Source organism: Hemiscyllium ocellatum, chromosome 31, assembly GCF_020745735.1.
Source record: "Hemiscyllium ocellatum isolate sHemOce1 chromosome 31, sHemOce1.pat.X.cur, whole genome shotgun sequence".
Taxonomy (NCBI): Eukaryota; Metazoa; Chordata; class Chondrichthyes; order Orectolobiformes; family Hemiscylliidae; genus Hemiscyllium; species Hemiscyllium ocellatum.
This window is the reverse complement of record NC_083431.1, coordinates 19,712,016-19,731,626: the sequence shown is the minus strand read 5'-3', so window position 1 is coordinate 19,731,626 and position 19,611 is coordinate 19,712,016. Positions and strand designations below refer to the sequence as shown.

Genomic DNA, 19,611 nt, shown 5'->3' with positions numbered 1-19,611 from the left:
ATCTAACTCACCTCTCGCTCTAACCACCACCCCTTTACATGCCTGTCTGCTTACACACACTTACCACCTCATTATCCCTGCCCCTCCCACTACTCAGTTATTCACTTACTTACCCACTCTATCACGTCACTAATTCACAATTTCATCCATTCTCCCAATCAAACATTCATTAACATTCACAGTGGGCGTTTAACCTTTCCTTATGACAGCTAGTGCCAATAAAAGGGGGAGTGTCAAGGCTTCCCCAGTGCTACAGCAGTGTGATGGAGCTCCTCATTGGACACTGTGCTCTGCATTTCTGCTGAAGCCAAACTTGGAAGATCCAGCAAAAGACGCAATGACATTGGTGCAGGGAAAAGTTTGAGCAGAGCAGCAATCTGATATTCGCTGCCGTTCCGTAGAAGATCCCTGACAATGTCTGAGATACCTGTTATATGAGAAGCACAAGTGAGCTTGATCTCAGTATTTTTCATTATCTTTTTCTTTTATTTATTCATTCTTGGGATGTGAGCGTCTCTGGCTGAGTCAGCATATATCACCCATTGATTAATTGTCTGTTGATCTGAGTGGCTTGCTTGCAATTTGGGTTTGGAATCACAAGTAGACAAGAAAAGGACAATGGATTTCCTTCCCTGAAGTACATTTGTGAAACAGGAGAGTTCTTAGGGCAATCGACAAAGGTTATTGACTTGTCATTAGGCTAGCTTTTAATTCCAGAATTATATGGAAACAAGTAAAATTATTAACGCTTTGAGTACCAATTTTCCTTTAAAGTCTGAAAAATGTATTTAACTTACAATGGGAACTCAATAACTTAATAATGAGTGGATTATTCTATCTAATGTTACTTCCCCACTGTTGTGATTCCTCTACCCCTTGGAATGGGCATAGGGCCAAAGTATTTCAGCTGAATTCAGCTTGTGTCAAACACTCAGCGGGGGCAAGTCCAAGGGAGTAAGCTGATTTCTAGACACATCTGTCTGTGCAATGTTATTTACCGTGCTTGTTTTTTTTTTGACAAAAATTCCCTGCAGAGCTCTTGGTAGTTGCCATTTATTTTAAACATTGACTCTCCTGATGATTTGTGGTTGGAATTAGCACATGTATGGAACTGGACCAGTCAACGTAAGAAAGGTCTAAGTTAAACACCTAAGATTAACTGAGGATGCTCTGACTGAACCCAACATTACTGAGATGAAGATCATTTGACACCACCTCAAAAGTGTATCTTTTGATCAAGTGAGGACATAATTGTGTTCGACCCTGGATCTCCTATGTAGGTAAATAGTTTTGCTCACAGTCTGGATTGGCACATAGGTGAGGTGTTGAATCAAACTACACCAAGACAAAGTTAAAAATCACACAACACCAGCTTACAGTCCAACAGGGTTAATTGGAAGCACTAGCTTTTGGAGCACTACTCCTTCATCCACAACCATCTGATGAAGGAGCAACGCTCAGAAAGCTAGTGCTTCCAAATAAACCTGTTGGACTATAACCTGGTGTTGTGTGATTTTTTTACTTTGTACACCCCAATCCAACGCTGGCATCTCCAAATCATGTATATCAAGACAAATCACCATCATTCTTTCTGAAGAAAGGAACTGAATTGAAAACATTTTGCAGTGGATGTTGCCAGGCATAGAAGGTTTGAGTTATAAAAAAGGCTGGATACCCTAGGATTTTTTTTTAATTGGAGTGTAGGAGATTGAGAGGTGACCTTAGCAAGGTTTATAAAATCATGAAGGATATAGATAGAGTTAATGGCAGATATCTTTACTAGGATGGGGGATTCCAAGACTAGGGAAAATATTAAGGTGAGAAGAGAAAAATTTAAAAAAGATGTGAGGGACAGTTTTTTACATAGAGGGTAGTTTGCATGTGGAATAAACTTCCTGAGGAAATGGTGGATATGGGCACAGTTACAATTTTTTTTAATGCTTAGATAAGTACATGAATAGGAAAGGTTTGGAGGGATATGGGCCAGGAGCAGGCAGATGGGACTAATTCAGTTTGGAATTATGTTCAGCATGGACTGATTGGGCCGAAGAGTCTGTTTCCATGCTGTATGACTCTATTACCTTGCCAATGTGACATCATTCAAAATGTACTTCCTCTGAAATTTCAACAGAGAAGTGCATTAATCAAGAGAAGCAGTCATAATTTAAGATATACAGTAGTTTGGTTTCAAGTAATTGCAAATGATTCCCTGTCAATAAGGCTGCATGATCTTTCCGTATTAATTGAGGGAGATTGAATAACCCATGTTAGCCTGGCACCAGCTCATTGCATTCCAGTCAGGAGCATAATTTATTTATTTGAATATACGTTTGCTACCTTAAGGGTGAGTGATGAATTTCTGTTGGAACACCTCTCATTTTTCATACTATTTAAAATACCGTTAAGAAGCACATTTTGTTATGTCTCTAACTTATTTCTCGATTTTCACCATCTAATAAAAGGTAAAGACAGTGAAATTCAATAGCTTCCTATAAAGAGATTGTCATGAACATTTAAATCGCTTCTACTGACTACAAAACAGGAAGCTCGCCAATTTTGTGCCCTCTCAGACAATTTTAGCATTTAACCAGTGCTAACTGCACTGTTGGTTGGTTGGATGACTGAGCAGAGAGCCAACATAGTCGGTGGCTAGCACCAGTAAAAGCTAACTTACATAAAAGGGACATTTATTGCAGCTGGAGCAGATGCTGGAAATTATGCAGAAAGTGAACCTAGCCTGTAAAATAATAAGGAATTGCACATTACGGGAGGAAATGGGCTGCAAGGTTCTCAGACATTGCACCACAAGCTTTGGTGGAGCAGCTGGAGAATGGAGAAATGTCCTGTATCCTGCTGCTCCAGTCACATCCATCCCTCCATCATTCGCCTACCAATAATCTTGATGAATCTGGATTCATACCTGGCATTCATATGCTCCATTGCATCCTCATAAACTCAGTAGGTTGCAAGCCTCACACCCATATTTTCCAACATGCACAGACTATCAGCAATTCACTCATAGCAGCATGCAAATTGTAATTGAGGTCTTCATACTCCTTGATGTGGACAACTGTCTGTTCTCTTACAGATCCATGGCGATGCATGTATCCAGTACAAGTTGGAGGCACAGATAAAATACCAACTCCCCATCCTTCCTTTGATATTCCCCTTCCTCTGATATTCCTTCCCCTTAGACATAATTCTCCTTCTCACGTCCCAACCTGCCCCTCATCCCACACTGTCCTTTATTTGCAATTTGCAGATGGTGTAATAATGCATTTACTTTCCTGCTCCCTTCACAAAGTACAACCTTACCCATGTGTCTTTCTTCATTCAGATGCCCATAAGGCATTATCTGGGGTGGCAATGAAGGAACAGCAAGGAAGCATTGGTGGTGGAAACACACTAGCACTTGATTTCACAGCGCACACACACTAACAATGTGTGTAACTTCAAGGATAGCACAAAAGGCAGGTTCCGCATGTGAAGAGATACAGGGCATGAGTGGGTTGCATCCAAGGCAGGGCACAAAGATAGCACAGGTGCCAACGGACTTGTGTATGAAGGTCAGGCTTGAGTTCTGCTAAAGAGGACTTATTGAACACTTCAACTGAACAGCTTCCAAAGATTGCTGGTGAGCATGCATAACAAGATGCTTTGGGATGACAGCCAGAAAATCTACAATCAATGTCAAGGGACATATAGGAGTCCAGAGCCAACAGGACATTACACAGAGTTTGGAACCCATCCTTTTCAGTGAGGAAATGATGATAATTTTCCTCAGTACACCATGTATTCTCAATCCTGATGCTTGTCTGAATGCTGATGTACAGCTTCCACTCCAGCAGCTTCTGCCAGAATGCTGAGTACTGTGAAGGAAGCTCAAACTGAAGGGATGCAAGCTCAGACTGCTGTTATTCTGGCTGTGAATAGGATTGTGTTCAAAGGGAGCACCCAGTAGCCCAATATTGCCAGGATTGCTGAGGCCCATTGCATGGAGGGCTGGCAGTGGCTCCATGGAGCATGCACCTACTTTCCTCTCTATCTTTCACACCCCTTTGCTCCAACCATCACCACCTGCAGGTGCCTGTGCTGTTGCCTGTTAGCCCATTATAGAAACTGCTGTATACCGAGATAGAAGAGTCCACAGCTGGGCCTCCAACACATTTTGCTGGTAGAGGGGACATTTAACATTTGCTTTTTAACTATGTTGTGACTGTCAGCATGAAAAGGAATGCAAGGTATAACTGTAAATAGAAAATCCATACGTGTTTGCAATTGGATGTGTTCCTCCCAGACAATCCAGACAGAAAGATCAGTCCTTCTTCCATTTCCTCCCTTTCATGCTCCTGTTTTTCATAATTTAGCTGGTGGCAAGGCCTGTTCCAAGCTGATATTGATAGTGTGCACCATTCCCCACAAACTTCGATACTCACTCTACCAATTACAGTACTATAGGGGATCCTCAGAATTGGTTCAGGTTCTAGAGAGAGCTATCTCAGCTCACCAGCGATTTGGTCTATGACATTCTGAGATCTATCTCAACTAATCATTACCATTGCTTTCCAGTCATTGTAAATATGGGTCTTTCCCTATTTTGATGCTTCAACCGTGGCTATAACAAGGAAGAGATCAGTAAAAGTGCCTTTGCTGCAAAGCAGATACATTGTATATTGTTCCTCACAAAGGCTGAGTGAGATGAATTATTTCCTGAACATTGTGGATAAGGATGGCCTCGTGCTAAGAACACTTCTTCCCACAGCTCCTCGTCCACCCCCGCTCCCCTTCCAGCAGCTTGACCTGTTCTGGATACCATCTATCTAAACTCCAATTCACGCTGTACTCCAAAAGGAAAATTTCTTACTGCATTCTGGGCTGCAAGCAATGGTTTTTGCACAAACTTTGATATCCACAAAATAATCTTTCAGCACCTGCCATGCCAGTTCCTGCAGAACTTTGCAGGTTTGAACGACTATAGTTGTGGAATCAAAGCAACAGGCAGAAGCTGCAAGCACTTGATTTCCCTTTAAATAGCACCTTAATGGATTCCTTTCTGTCCTTTACAGATGTTCAGATGTCAGAGTTGAAGAATGGAAATTATCCAAAACATCACCAAATTAGCGTAGCAGGCTGTTTAGTGGCATGATCTGCTTGCTCTGTACATTCACCGCATATTCACTGTGAGCATCAGAACAATTTCACTAATATTTTGCTCAGTGTGACTGCCTCTCAAAGTGTGCATGTACACTACAGGCAGGATTCTGATCCCTAAGCGTTACCATAGCATCTAAAGAATGGGCACTACCGACCCCAATTCAGCAATAAAAGCTATTGAAGCAATCTTGCTGTTGGTTAGAAGCCATATAGGACTTCAGAAGTTTGAGTAGAGTAAGTGCAGCAATCCTTTGGGATTTCAGTGCTGGAACAGATTTTTATAATGATGCTAGGTTTTTTCTCCCCTTTAAAATGATTTATGGTGTTCTGGTTTTGCATGAGATTCTAATAACTGTGGAAAATGATGGGCGGATAAGATTGATTGCAAGAAAATAACCTTGTTATGTTTTCAGATGGTGTCACAAATCCAAACCTCAAGCAACACTGACTGATTTATTACAGCCTGAACCATAAGATGAGGTTATTTTCATTGAAATCAGACCATCTATTTTCCTTAAAAACTATACACAAGCATTATAAACAACATAATTGAATTTTCCATGGCTTTGCTGAAGGATGAAGAAAATTGAGCAGATAGTTAAGTGTGTTGCACACCAACCACGGGGAAATAAATTAATATGTGACCATCACGTGCAGTTGTGATGAACAAATAAATAATTCTTTGCATATAACATGTTGGAGTTATCTTTCCTGTCAATCTATAGAAGTATTTCAATTGCGTACTCTAACTGTGAGGAATTGATACGAATAAAATATGTCATTCTATTTCATAACTTTCTCTAATTATGCTTCATGAACTTAGTACATCTGGAATGGCAAAGCTATCATCCCTGGTGGATAGTTGAGTACATAGCCAGAAGAGCAGAGCAGATGTTTGTATGTCACAACCGAAACAGCCAAGAACAGGTAAGCCTCTGAAGATAGCCCATAACAGGCTCCAGCCTGCAGACACAAAAGGTGACAAGAGCAGGCTTTGCAACTGGAGAACCAAGTATAAGCTTTAGAACAAGAGTTGAAGACAGCAAGAAGCCAAGGTCATAAGTTTCTTTATCTAGATCTGACTGTCTAACTGGCTTCTGCAGCAATTATAGCGATAGTGGTAGATTCTCGTTGATTCTTCTGCTCCTTGGATGCTCTTCCAGCACCCCACTCTCGAAAGTGGGAGCAATGTCAAATCCTCGTATTGGCAGGGACTCTGTAATTATTGCAGGTGGCAGTGGTCAAAATCATTAAGCTGTTTGAAATGCAGGGTTGTAGCAGCTCACATCTGTCACAAAACACATTAAAGCAGAGCCTACATTCCGACCAGAGCTATCATTGCAGTATAAACCAAAGGCCAGAAAAGACTCCGCTTGCACATCTGCTGCCTATCCCAGCTGGATACTAGCATCATCCTTTAGACATAAACAGAATTTCCTGGCAGCATCAGTGGATCGCAAAAGGTGCCATTTTACCTCCTTCACTTAATAGGGTTACTATGTATCCCATTCCATCATAAGCTGGTTCTCTATCTCTCTTTTCCTTTACCTCTCAGCAAGGTTTCTCTATACACTCGCTCTGTGCCATTCTCAGTCCGGGAATCTGGTCTATTCTCGTCCTTCCCTCGCAGGATTTTCCTTCAGTCTCATTCTTTCTATTTCTTCTCCTCTGAAAATTCCCAAATAACAGCTTCCCTGTTTTTCTGCCACCTCTGGGCGGCACGGTGGCACAGTGGTTAGCACTGCTGCCTCACAGCGCCTGAGACCTGGGTTCAATTCCCGACTCAGGCGACTGACTGTGTGGAGTTTGCACGTTCTCCCCGTGTCTGCGTGGGTTTCCTCCGGGTGCTCCGGTTTCCTCCCACAGTCCAAAGATGTGCGGGTTAGGTGAATTGGCCATGCTAAATTGCCCGTAGTGTTAGGTAAGGGGTAAATGTAGGGGTATGGGTGGGTTGCGCTTTGGCGGGTCGGTGTGGACTTGTTGGGCCGAAGGGCCTGTTTCCACACTGTAAGTAATCTAATCTAATCTCTTCCGGTAGCAGAGTTCATCTCCACAGCTCTACCAAAGATTTAGGCAGTGAAATTATGATGTCAGGAGACTCTCTTCTGGGTCATACCTGAGTACCATCCAGCATTGAACCTGCTGAAGTATACAAGTTTGCAGGAGGAACTCCTCATCTGCAGGGGGCTGGCAGAGGCTTGCACTATCAAAGCATATCACCTTCTCCACACTGTCAGGTACTCTGGGGCACAGTTGCTGTTTAGGCAATAAGAATGGCTGGGCTTCTCCTGAGACTTTGTTTCAACATCTATGTCGATCTGCATGTAAATCAGCCAGTAAAAATGTTACTGGAAGTTTTCCCCACCTGGATGGCTGCCTTTGCTTGAATGCTTTTGGTGGGTTTCAGTTCCAGAAGATGCACTGGCCTCCAGTCTCTTGTTGAGTTCCTTTGGCTTGGAGAAATGGAAAAATAGGGAGTCCTTCCTTTTGCATTTATTTCTGCAGGCATAGATGGCCTCACAAGGTTTGGGTTGAGTCTTCGCCTATTAAAAGCCCAAATGTGAATTCCCAAACTATTTTTCACGGAATTTTGTCAGACTCCCACCGCAATCCTATGGAACAGCAAAGGCACCCCATCCATCTTCCCAGCTTGCAACAGGTGTTTTTATTCCATGTGTGAGCATTTAAAGTAAATACTGATAGATAAATTGTTTTATATAGAACTGACTGCTCCATTGTGTTTAGTTGTTCAAATAATTTGTCGTGAATGAGCGATGTGTGATGTCAACATTATTAATGATAAAACATTGTGTTAATGATAAAATGTAGGCTTCAAGACAAGTTTGTCGAAGATGATTCATATGGGCTTTAACTTGGATTTGAGCATTGTAAAAAAATAAATATTTTAAAATGACTTTCCACATTGTATGAAAACATTTGCCAGAAAAATGTCGAATGAATATCAAGTTTATTCATTTTTAAAAGAGGATTAACTGTGATTTAAATGTTGTTAATTCATTTGCCAATTTGTTGCAAGTAAGAAAGGAAGTTTGCTCTCCTCTCCTGAAGGCTATGATTAATGCAGCAGGATTTCCACATTTGATGCCAGACCCTTGTACAGAATCATTCTTCACGCATGAGACTAAATATTGAATTCTGGCAGGTAGCACAACTATTTGAGGAACTGCAGTCAAACCCAAATCCATTATTAGTCATACAGCCAAACAACCGAGAAGAAGGCTATTCTTTTAAGTATTATGTCTAATTAGTTCCACTGCATCTTTCCTTACAGCCCAAGAAATTATTTTAGTTTCAAGTGTGCATCCAATTTCCACATGCAACAGAGACCATTACATAAACAATCAGGAGCAGAAACCTTCCTTCGCCCAGAGATTCTGAGGTCAGTTGTGATAATTATACAAAGAAAAAACAGAAAGTGTTGAAGAAACTCAGCAGGTCTGGCAGCATCTGTGAAGAAGCAGAATTAATGTTTGGAGTCCGATATGACACTATTTAATTGTGAAGAAGTCACATTGGACTTGAAATGTTAACTCTGTTTCTCTTTGGCACAGATGCTGCTCGACCTGTTATGTTTCTCCAGCACTTCTGATTTTTCTTTTAGATTTCCAGCGTCTACAGTACTTTGCTTTTATTTGAGGGTTAACTATACCATTGCTTCCATTAAAATCAGATCAGAAAGCTAAAGTCATGAATTGAAGTGGATTTTGCTCATCTGAAAGGGTCAACACATCAGCACAAAAACGTATATTGCACATTGATCTCACAGAGGCCACCAGTGTCTGTATTAAAACAAAAAGCTCAGGGTCTTGCATTATAGCAGGATGCTGCAGCAAAGAGTTTAAGTTGTGTGCAGACTGGAATTAGCTGAATGGAAGTTATTGTGAAAAAGCTTGAGCGAGAGAGAGACTGATTTTAATTTAATGTATGAAAGACAGAGCTGTACAATAGTATATGATGAGATACAATTAATTTCTACAAAGAAGCAAAAGACTATTTATACTTTATAAATTATCTTCAATTATTTCTCCTGGAAACAATTTCAAATAATTTTTACAATTTTAATATCTTATGGAACTATTTTCTCCCTAGAGATTCAGAACAGTTATTGTTTGACAGAATTGTTTAAACTGAACCAGAATTTATGTTTGCAGCTGAAGTTGCATGACTTATAAATTTATGAATGCTCTGTTTGCAGTAACCTGATTACTGGACTGAATTTTGTCTTGCACTCTTTACTGCACACTCACTTCAGATAAATATACATTAGTTGCAAGTTAAAAATTATTTTAGCTAAAACTGTTATATTTAAGAATTATTTTAAAACGTTTTTACAAATAAGTGCAAAGTATAATAATAAGTATGAATTAACTCCATAATGGTTGATTATCCTTTTAACAGCAAGAATTCATGTAGTAGTCTTAGCTATTTCAAACTCAAAGTTGATGATATTGAATTCAATAGACTTCATCTTCCAATGGCAACTAAATATAATGAACATAATGTCAACCTCAATTACAGAATATTCTGTCTAGGTAAATTCCAGAATTTAAAATGATTTGATGAACTGCGTAAAAGTTCAATTTTGATATATTTTACCCTTTAAAATTAAATTATCAATGAAACATAGTATTTATTTTTCAAAATTGAAACAATATCTAAACCATTTATATCTAATATACATTAGATACCAGTTAATTTCCAACTGAAAGCACATTCCATCTGTACACCTATCAATGACATTGCACATTTCCAAGTTTGTCTGTCAAGTGCAACAAAACCTTGGAATAGTGGACAACAACTTGTTTTAGAGAACAAAACATCTGCCATTTACATTAAATTCTACATTTCAACATTTTAAAACAGTAATTCCAATGTAATCAAAGCTCGCTTCTGTCTATCCAATGAAACATTTCATCTCTCAAAAATAAACAGTCACTTCTCAATCCTCTAGGTATGATGGCAAGTAAAAAAATGCTTCATAGCAACTGCTTCAAACAGATTAAACTCTCAACAGTACAAAGAGAAGCTAGAGATGTGTAAAAAAAATTATGGAAATTGAAAACTATTACCATCTTACAGAATGATGTCCCTGTAGAGTATAAAGGTGCAATCTTCATCAAAAATAATTGAACTACTGCAGAAGCATTGTAACATAGGCAACAATTTTGATTCACTGACATCTTCAATACTAAAATAGCTGTTCATTTGCATGCACTTTTCTTTGAAGTAAGAAAGCCCCACCGGCATTCTATTAATGTTTGAACATGAATTCAATACTATATATCAGAATCACTGCAATATATTCCAATTAATTTAGGGCAAAGGTAAGATGTGTCGCTTTCACATTGTCTAGATTGCAATCCATAACAATGGATATTTAAAGGTGAACAATTACCATTCTAAAGATGAAAATCAGAAACAGCTCCATGAATGCTCTGTGCGTAGGATTTTAAAAAAATGCCTCAAGAGTTTATTCGTAGAAGCATTCTAGGCAAAGACACTTTTGAATCTAATTCATCAGATTTAAGCAGAGTATATGGTTATGGGAAGCATGTGGTTTTCTTCATATTGTAGAATTATAGCATGGTCCTCAAAGTTTGTGAGAAGATTTGTAGCTCAGGTGCTCATTGTTGTGGTTCTATTCGCCAAGCTGGGAATTTGTGTTGCAGACGTTTCGTCCCCTGTCTAGGTGACATCCTCAGTGCTTGGGAGCCTCCTGTGAAGCGCTTCTGAGTTGTTTCCTCCAGCATTGATAGTAATTTGTATCTACCGCTTCCGGTTGTCAGTTCCAGCTGTCCACTGCAGTGGCCGGTATATTGGGTCCGGTATATTATAGCATGGTTGCAGCATTGAAGATGGCCATTTAGCCTATTGTGTACTTGGTGGTTCTCTGCAAAACCAACTTGGCAGATCCATTCCCTTGCCCTTTCCCTAGAGGTGTGCATATTCTTTTCTTCTGATGCTTATCCAATTCCATTTTGAAAGGCACAATTGAATCTGGTGCCATCACATCCTTGTGTAATGTGTTCCATTCCTAACATGCTGCATAAAAATGTTATTTTCCTTGTATCACTTTTGATAATATCATAGAATTCCTATACTGTGAAAGCAGGCCATTTGGCCAATCAAGTCCCAACTGACCCACCAAACAGCATTCCATCTAACTACCTCCTTTCCTCCACCCCCAGACCCACTCCCAAACCCTATCCCTGTAACCTTGGGACACTTCTGGGGACACTACAGGCAATTTATCATGGCCAATCCACTCAGCATGCACATTTTTGAATGGTGGGAGGAAACCGGAGCACCCGGAGGAAACCCATGCCCTCTGGTTCTGACAGTTCCGCTGTATTGTTTCTATCTAGTCTGTCTAGATCTCAGATTTCGAATAGCTCTATCAAATTATCCCCTCAATATTCTTTTCTTAAAGGCAAACAACTTCAGCTTCACTAATCTATTCACTTAACTGTAGTGCCTCTCACTGGAACCATTACAAATCATTTCTGCCTGATCTCTAAAGCCTTCACATTCTGCCTAAAGTGGACTGCTCAGAATTGAACATAATAATCCAAAACAATAATCCAATTGAGGTTTTAAAGATTTTAAAGATTTAACAGTTTCCTTGTTATGAACTCTATATTTCTATTTATAATAGATCCTATACATGTTTTCCACTCCAGTAGTCACAATGGCTACCCCAGAGAAGCACATTGTATACTTTTCCCCATTTCCAAAACAAACATCCACCACCATTCTCTATTTCTTCCTTGATGTAGACGGATTCTAAGAAATAATTTATTACCTCAGCCCTGTCCTCTTGTCTTCACACATGGATCCTCTTGTTGATCCCTAATCAGCCCCACCCTACTCTTACTAATTCTTTTGTACTCTCCCTACTTCCCTTATTCCATATCCAACCTAGTTTCCACTTGTAATTCAATTTGACATCTGTGATCCCTGCACCCTTTTTCTGTTTCATTTTACTCTTTATCTTTTTCACTGCCCAGGGAAGTCTGGTTTTGATTGCCTCCATATCCTCCTGCTGAGTTGGTGGCCTATAACATACAGCTAGCAGTATAATTGAACTTCTGTTATTTTTTGATGTACTCAAGATTTAGTCCTTTACATCTCCAGAACTTTCTATCTACACGATGTCTCCTCTTCAATATCAATCCAACTCTGCTGCCCATCTTTCTTTTCTAATTTTCCTAAACACCTTGCATTCAGGAATATTTAAAAACCCAGTTTTGCCCATTTGTGAACCATGTCTTCATTATCACACAGTGTATTCCTATGTGGCGATCTGCGCCTGCAGACTTTATGTATGCCTCCTTAGTTATGAATTAACTTTCCTAATGAAGTGTGTTGGGTATGTAACTATGATGATTAATCTATTCAGTGAATTGTCAAGTTCAAGGAGTAAGGGTGCAATTCGGTTAAATTTACAATATGCTCTGTTGCTGCAGAACTACGTAATTATGAATAAAAACAGGAGGCTGGGAATATTCAGCAGGTCTGGCAGCATGTGTGTGGGTGAGAACCAGGCTCATTCTTCGTCATCTTCAACTCCAAACGTTAATTATGTTACTGTCTTTATTTCAAATTTCCAGCATCCGCAATATTTTTGCTGTTAGATCATGGAGAAGGTGATGTTAAAAGGAAATCAAGAACAACAGCCTTGTTTGATGTTGGAGAGCAAAGGTTTGCTATCCCTCTGTCTCCACATCAACCTCTCGACTGATTACAACTGCGAGCGCTCAGATTATTAAAAGGAACACAATTTCATTGACGTCAGACCCAAAACCATCAGAGGCAAAAGCATTTAAAGAAATTACTGTGAATAAAATATCTGCAGAACTTCCCTTGAGTGACTTCAAATTTATGCAATTAGTAGTCTCAAAATAGGCTTTGCATATCTTCGAACAACTCAGGAGTTAGGATTCTGAAGATATTACATCCTGATGAAATTCGCACATTTACGGTAACTTTCGGCAAAAGCCTAATTCCCTGTAGATATTTGAGCACGGTGCACAGGGGCACAGTATATAAAGTCTGTGACCCAGGGCATTAAAGTGGCAGATGTCTATTGTCTCCTCCCGTGCAGACAGTATCTGCAATCCCACACCAATATCAACTCCGTGTCCCTGCTGCTATTCCATTATCTTGTCTGCGTGATATATTACTGTTTGTTACAATTATCGGTCGCAGTGTTCAAATGGGGGAAATCTGGAAAGAGGTTCACTGGATTATTGATAGTCCCCCTGAGCTGATTTGGGTTTCAATAACAAGGAGCTGGCCGCTGATTCTGTTTCACGATAGAAACCACCATTTGGAACACACTTTGCAATGATGCAAAAGACACAAACACGCACGTGTTGTACAAGAACGCTGTGCAAAATGACGGAGGTAGCTGCCCCTGACTTACTGCTAACCATCACAGTGTTATTGCTTTAGATTCAACCCGGTCATCGTCAGCTGTGATAGACAGAGGAAACCCCCACCCCAACTAAACCTCTGCATTAACTCTATTTATTTGGAGGCTTTGTGCACTCAATTCCTAACATGACATCGGTCCCAACTCGTTCCTAGTGATTGCCTGCAATATTTCAGACTTTGTGCATTCTCGGAAGACATTGAGCGTTTGCAGCGTTGCTCTGGTTCCTGTTTCTAGCTGAAGCCCCTTTCAGTCACACTGTGTGCCAGCGGCTTCTCTCCCGTTTCCAAAGAGATGTGTTTTGCTCCGTTTGCTGCATTTCCGGTCCAGAGTCATGTTGATCTCCTGTCTTTTCACAGATCGGATTGTGACGGGGAGGCCAGGCCAGCGGAGTGGCCCCATGATTAAAATAGGACGGTGTGTGTAACTTCCACTCGACCGTCACAGTCGCTAAAGTACTGGAGCAAATTGCAACAGAATAGGCAGAAAAAAATTCATTGACTGCGCACCACAAACAGCGGAGCCCTCCCCAAGATCTTCAGCTACTTTTAGGGTGGGGTGGTTTGGGCTTTTCCAAAAGGGTGAAGGCACTTTTTTTAAATATTGAGCCGAATGGTAGCCAATTATTACCATGCCAACTGGTACAATATGCTCAGGAGGGCATGTTAATTGCAGCCGGCATCCTTATCATGAGAGCTATTCCCTTAGTCACGAAGACTGTATTTTGTGCTGGATCAGGACCCGCTGAAGTTATTACTACAGGAATATTTCTGAGCCTGATTTCAGCAGTTTAAGTTCAAGCCAAAATCAACTTGTAAACCGGAAGACCAGCATCCCTGTTGGGATGAGGAGCTCCCGTTGTGTCTTGTGTCTCCCAATCTTAACATTTCTGGCCCAAACGCAAAATACTGGAGAATGCTGCAAATCTGAAGTGAGCACGAACATAAAAGCTGGGGAAACCTCAGCAGGTAAAACAGTGACCCTTTCAGGTTGACGACCGTTCACCAAAATTCACCATGTTAACTCTGTTCCGCTCCACGGAGGCTGCCTGACCTGTTTAGTTTCTGATGCCTGATGTCCCGAAAATGGGAACTGACTCCATAAACCTGTATTCATATAAGTGTTGTCAACACATTGCATCCATTTTTTTTTATATAAAAAGCTGCAATTGACTCCACAATGTATGAGCATGTGGGAATGAACAATTCTGGTTACGGAGATTCGGTTTATATTGCCGGCTTTCTCTCGCTAACATCTGTCAAATGTCCTTTCTTGCCTTTTCTAACTATTAATTGAAATGGTTAAACAAAATAATATGATACTGACAATTTAATTAATGCAATCATTTCCCCGTTTGCTCTTCACTTCTATGCCATGTAGCAAATATTCACTGTCTCGGAAGTCAATCAGCTTGGTTTGACATAGAGCCCGTGCTCGCAAAAGCGATGTTACAACTGGACAGGACAGCGTGCAGGGAGCGGAGTGACTGGCGCCTGCGCGATTAGCTGTGCACCCTGCTCTTGAAAGCGTGCCGCTACAGAGATGTCAATCCCATCCTTTTCTCTAGCTTCTGGTATCAAGTGTCTGTCGGAGCCATTGGACATCAGAAAAACTACGCCGAAACGACATTCAGACCCAAAAGGTTTCTTGTAATTCATCAAACGTCGTTTGATTCTAGCCAGAAAGCTACATCAGACAGTACGACAGAACATTAAACAATATTTATCAGTAATGATAGGAAACAGGTGCAACACTACGGAATTTCTTTTTGGCTCTGCACAGTTTATAACTAAATTGAAATACCAGTTCTTCTCAAGATAGGTTTGTTTTAAATAAATAAACCAGGCTTACTTAGTTTGTGGTTTATTTTGAAGCGATGTGCAGTTGGCGTTAAGCTTCTGGTTGCTTCACTTTCGCAAAATATTGACAGAACACCATGGTTCTCTTTTCAGATGCACACACAAAAACTTCCTTTCGGAGACCGACTGATAATTGGAACCCATTTCAGGATTTCGTTTTGGGGTGTTAAACGGGGAGCAGAGTTTACGGGATATTTTAAAGCACTTGGCATAATCTTCTTTCCACTACAGAACACATATGGTTCCCGTATTACTATGGATGCCTCATTTCCATATAACATAGTAAGCGGAGAATAGTAACCACACATTTCGACTTTAAGTGACCGAAGAAAATACGGACAGAAAGTCAATATAGAATGAAAGCGTCGCGATCACTGTTTTTAATCCTTAATGGAAAAAGCACATTGAGACAATACCTAACCCAACGAAGGAATCAGCTAATTGTACGGCACTAGCACAATTCCATCCAACCCAACGCACGAAAATGGACATGGTCACAATTCGAGACCACGAGCATTTTTAACGTAGAAAAAAAGATTATCTTCCATTCTTCTGACTGGCAGCATTTAATTTCCGACATTTCATTAAACTGCCATATGTACTGCATCTGATAGCATTTAGTCAATTGCACTTGCATTGCACCACCCCATAAACACACATACATCACCCACCTGCTTGGTGCTAAGTTCCTTTTCCAGATCCTTGTATTTATTATGCCAAACCAAATAATGCAACGGATATTTTTCTGCCACCTTTCTCGCAGAAATCATTCTGATATCATTCTTCTCTTCCAAATATCATGCAAACTACCTTTGCAGCAGACAGTCAAACCCCTGGCAACAGGCACCAATCCCTATATTGCTCGGCAGCTGAATATCGGACGATAGGAAGCGCTGTAATTCTTGCTTTCACTGTATAGGAAAAGAGGAAGTAGGAAAAAATCGAAGGGTGAGGAATTACCAAGTTACTGTGGGGGAAATATGCAGATTGAAAATACGTATGGAATGTAGATTTCAAATAATGTGAAGAAAATCTACAAAGTGACTAGATAGTATCTACTATTATTTTTTGTGCATTCAGCATAGTTACTGATCAGCGAAAAAAATTAATAGTTATATATTTAATTTTACGGCCAACCCCATTATCTACAATTTTAGAGATGCGCTGTCTTAAAACCTCCTGGGAGCTGTAGTTCCTCCGTTGAGGTTAGGAATATTGGTGGCAATTTGCAATTTAAAACGAGCAACTTCTTTTTGACCAACACCGGGAAAATAACTCTAATATGTATAAATATGGGTAGGCAACCTAATATACTCCAGGCTGAGCAATGACATCACCCTTGCGCCAGCTGTCTGGGGAGAACTACAACTCCCGACATACCTTGCGGCGGTCGCCTCCTTCCACTTCCTGCTCCCCCACCCGAAGTTTCAGGTTCATCAGCCAGCATCCACCAAACTTGCTGGCTGGGGGAAGCGGATTGGCGTGCGGTGACGTAATGGGCTACTAGCCGCCGGTCTCTTGGGGGAATCGGGCTGTCAGTCAGATGACGCGCGTGGGAATTCCACCAGCAGTAGGTTGGGATGCGCGGCGCGGGCAGGGCTGTGTCGTCACTTCCTGGTTGCTCTGGGAATGGGGGCGGGCGGGCGAAAGCTGCGGTTTTCCAGTAACTTGTCTCGAACCGGACGCGTCTGCGCTAAACACACCGGCCCTGGGAGGTTTGGAGACCCGGCGGTGTCGGAGGAAGGGCTGGAGAAGTGGGGTGGGGGGTGGGTCAGGGTAGGACCGGGAGGAGGAGGAGGGCGGCGGGAAGGAGGAGGGGGTGGTGAGCGCTGGGAATAAATCAGCGGAGACCGGGGGAATCGTGATCGAGGGAGCAGAAATGTCCCGAAAGCTGCGGCCCAACGAAGTGTGCGCCGACTGCAGCGCCTCAGGTACGTGACTCGGTGAATGGGAACGAGAAAGAGAGCGGTGGGCAATGAGGGAGCCCGGGGATCGGGGCCGAACACCCCTACTCTCACTTGCTTCTACCTGACGGTAAAGCCCGAGGAGTATATGGGGCGGTGGGTGGAGGAGGAGGAGGTGCTGGTTGGTTTGACTTGGGGCCCTGTCAGGTCAGCATCCCCCAGCAGCCGGGGTGGTGAGGAGGAGGGGGAGGGGGGTGGTTTGGGTGAGCCACTTGTGTCGGGGGTTGGACACTGAAGTGGGAGTCATGTGGAAAGGATGGTCCTGTTTCGCCTTGGGTTTTGTGTGTGTGTGTGTTTTTCTCTCTAATCCTTCCCAAACGTTTAGTGGCCAGTTGTGAAAGTCTTGTCTGGAAACGTCAAGTTCCCGATTGCAGTCTTGGCCATTGTCCCAAGGCTGAGCAGTGATTAAACATAGTAATCCGTTTGATGAACTCGCAATGCCAGCCTTAAGAAGCCAGTGATTCTTTGTGAGCGTGTTTCTGTGTGCAACGATTTTGATTCAGTTGCTCTACCCCACCGAGACTCTTAATTGATGTGTAAAACTTTTCATTGTTTTGAATCAATAAATTAGATACCAATGAATCAGCGCATCTTACCGGAAACATTAGCCATCTATTTCACTTTTCGTTTGAGGTGGAGTTCTAATTATTCGCATGTAGACCAAAAATAGGATCCAGTTCGTTTTGAAGTACTGTATTTTGCGATATTCGCCGAGTTACATAACAGCGGAGGCACAAATGCAAGTTGGTTATCCGCCAGCTGAACTGTGATTTAAGTTTGATGTAAGAGATATCAGATCTAATTTAGTAGGTATCAAATCTGTTGGAGTGAAATCCATATTTTTAAGAGTTTGCAGTAATTAAGATCATGCCAACTGGATATATTGTTATCTCTAATTATAATTCAATTTGAAGTTTATACAATATAAATTAGGTTATGAATTAAAAAGATCATTAGCTTGTGGCATATTTTGGAATTCTGTCAAATTTGTTAATGTGCTTTCTTTTAATTCTGTATAAAAACTCTAGGCATTTTGTGTTTGGCATTATCTCTTGTACACATTCGATATTAAAAAAATGTTTATCTAGGGTTAAGCAGAGGGTCCAATGTTGCACATGTTCCTACCCAAGGTGCTGCCCTCAATTTCCCTATCCTCTGCAATCTAATTATGTAATTGGGACTCCTTAGTACAGTCGTAATACAGTGAGTTTGTGAAGAGCCAGAAGTGGTGCTTGTGATGTAGATTTGCAAGATTTCTTTTTAAAAAAAAGTTGTTGATGGCGTGATATCTACTGCTTTGAGCTTTGTATGCTGGGATTGTGAATGTTTGAATTATGTTTCCAGTCACTGTGCTTTAAGTCAGAATAATTATGCCAATAATGTGCAATGTTCTGTAAGTGCATTTTTGAAAGTAGGGCTTATGATTAGTTTTCCGTTAACTCCAAGTATTCATTTGACGCACATCCTGAGACTGTATTTTGCATTTTCAATGAAAATGTTTACACGATACAACTGAAAGTTGGAGGTGTCGAGGGAGAAGAGTTTGATTATTGATGTAACTGACAATTGGAGTGGATGAGAGAATTGTTAGTAATATTTCTTTTGGAGTTTTGTCACGTGGTCAAATTGAGGAAATTGACATTTATCAAATATTTTCAACATCTCAAAGTTGAAACCATTGTCTTCAAGGAGGAGGAAAAAGTCAGATCTCCCAGACCAAATGTGCGTGTTAAGCAAGAGATATTGCACGCCTATCCAAATAGTTGAAGTTGGAAAGGACAGAGCAGTAAACACTGTGGATTACACAGACACTGGGAAGGAAAATGTAAGCAGAATCAAAGAATCTCTACAGTGTGGAAGGAGGTCATTCAGCCCATCGAGTCCACACCGATCCGCTGAAGAAGTTACATTAGCTGAGGGCTATTAAAGTTTGTTTCCAAATATCACTGTTATGTTTTGTTTCCTAACAACAAGTTTATACATCTTAGAGCTTTTAATCAGAGAATGCCTATAGCGCCAAAACAGACCATTCAGCCCTTCGGGTCTACACTGACCCTCTGAAGAGCACACCACCACTTCTCCTCTTTCTCCCACCGCCCCCCCCCACCCCCGACGCAGCCTATTCTCATACCCCACATTTACCATTACTAATCCACCTAGCCAGCTCATCCCTAGATTC

General features: G+C 41.2%; 2 protein-coding genes across 9 annotated transcripts in view; one reads left to right on the top strand and one right to left on the bottom strand.

Moving 5' to 3' along the window:
- The window catches only part of ankrd13b (ankyrin repeat domain 13B), a 368,410-nt gene extending 352,172 nt beyond the window's left edge, over positions 1 to 16,238 (bottom strand). For both annotated transcript variants that reach the window (XM_060847952.1, XM_060847953.1), the window contains exon 1: positions 16,140 to 16,238. In XM_060847952.1, coding sequence (XP_060703935.1) covers positions 16,140 to 16,238 — 99 coding nt within the window. The remainder of the gene's footprint in view (positions 1 to 16,139) is intronic.
- Positions 16,239 to 17,296: 1,058 nt separating this feature from the next.
- Positions 17,297 to 19,611, top strand: part of git1 (G protein-coupled receptor kinase interacting ArfGAP 1) — a 217,838-nt gene continuing 215,523 nt past the window's right edge. For all 7 annotated transcript variants that reach the window (XM_060848349.1, XM_060848344.1, XM_060848347.1 and 4 more), the window contains exon 1: positions 17,297 to 17,399. In XM_060848349.1, coding sequence (XP_060704332.1) covers positions 17,348 to 17,399 — 52 coding nt within the window. In that variant the 5' untranslated portion in view covers positions 17,297 to 17,347. The remainder of the gene's footprint in view (positions 17,400 to 19,611) is intronic.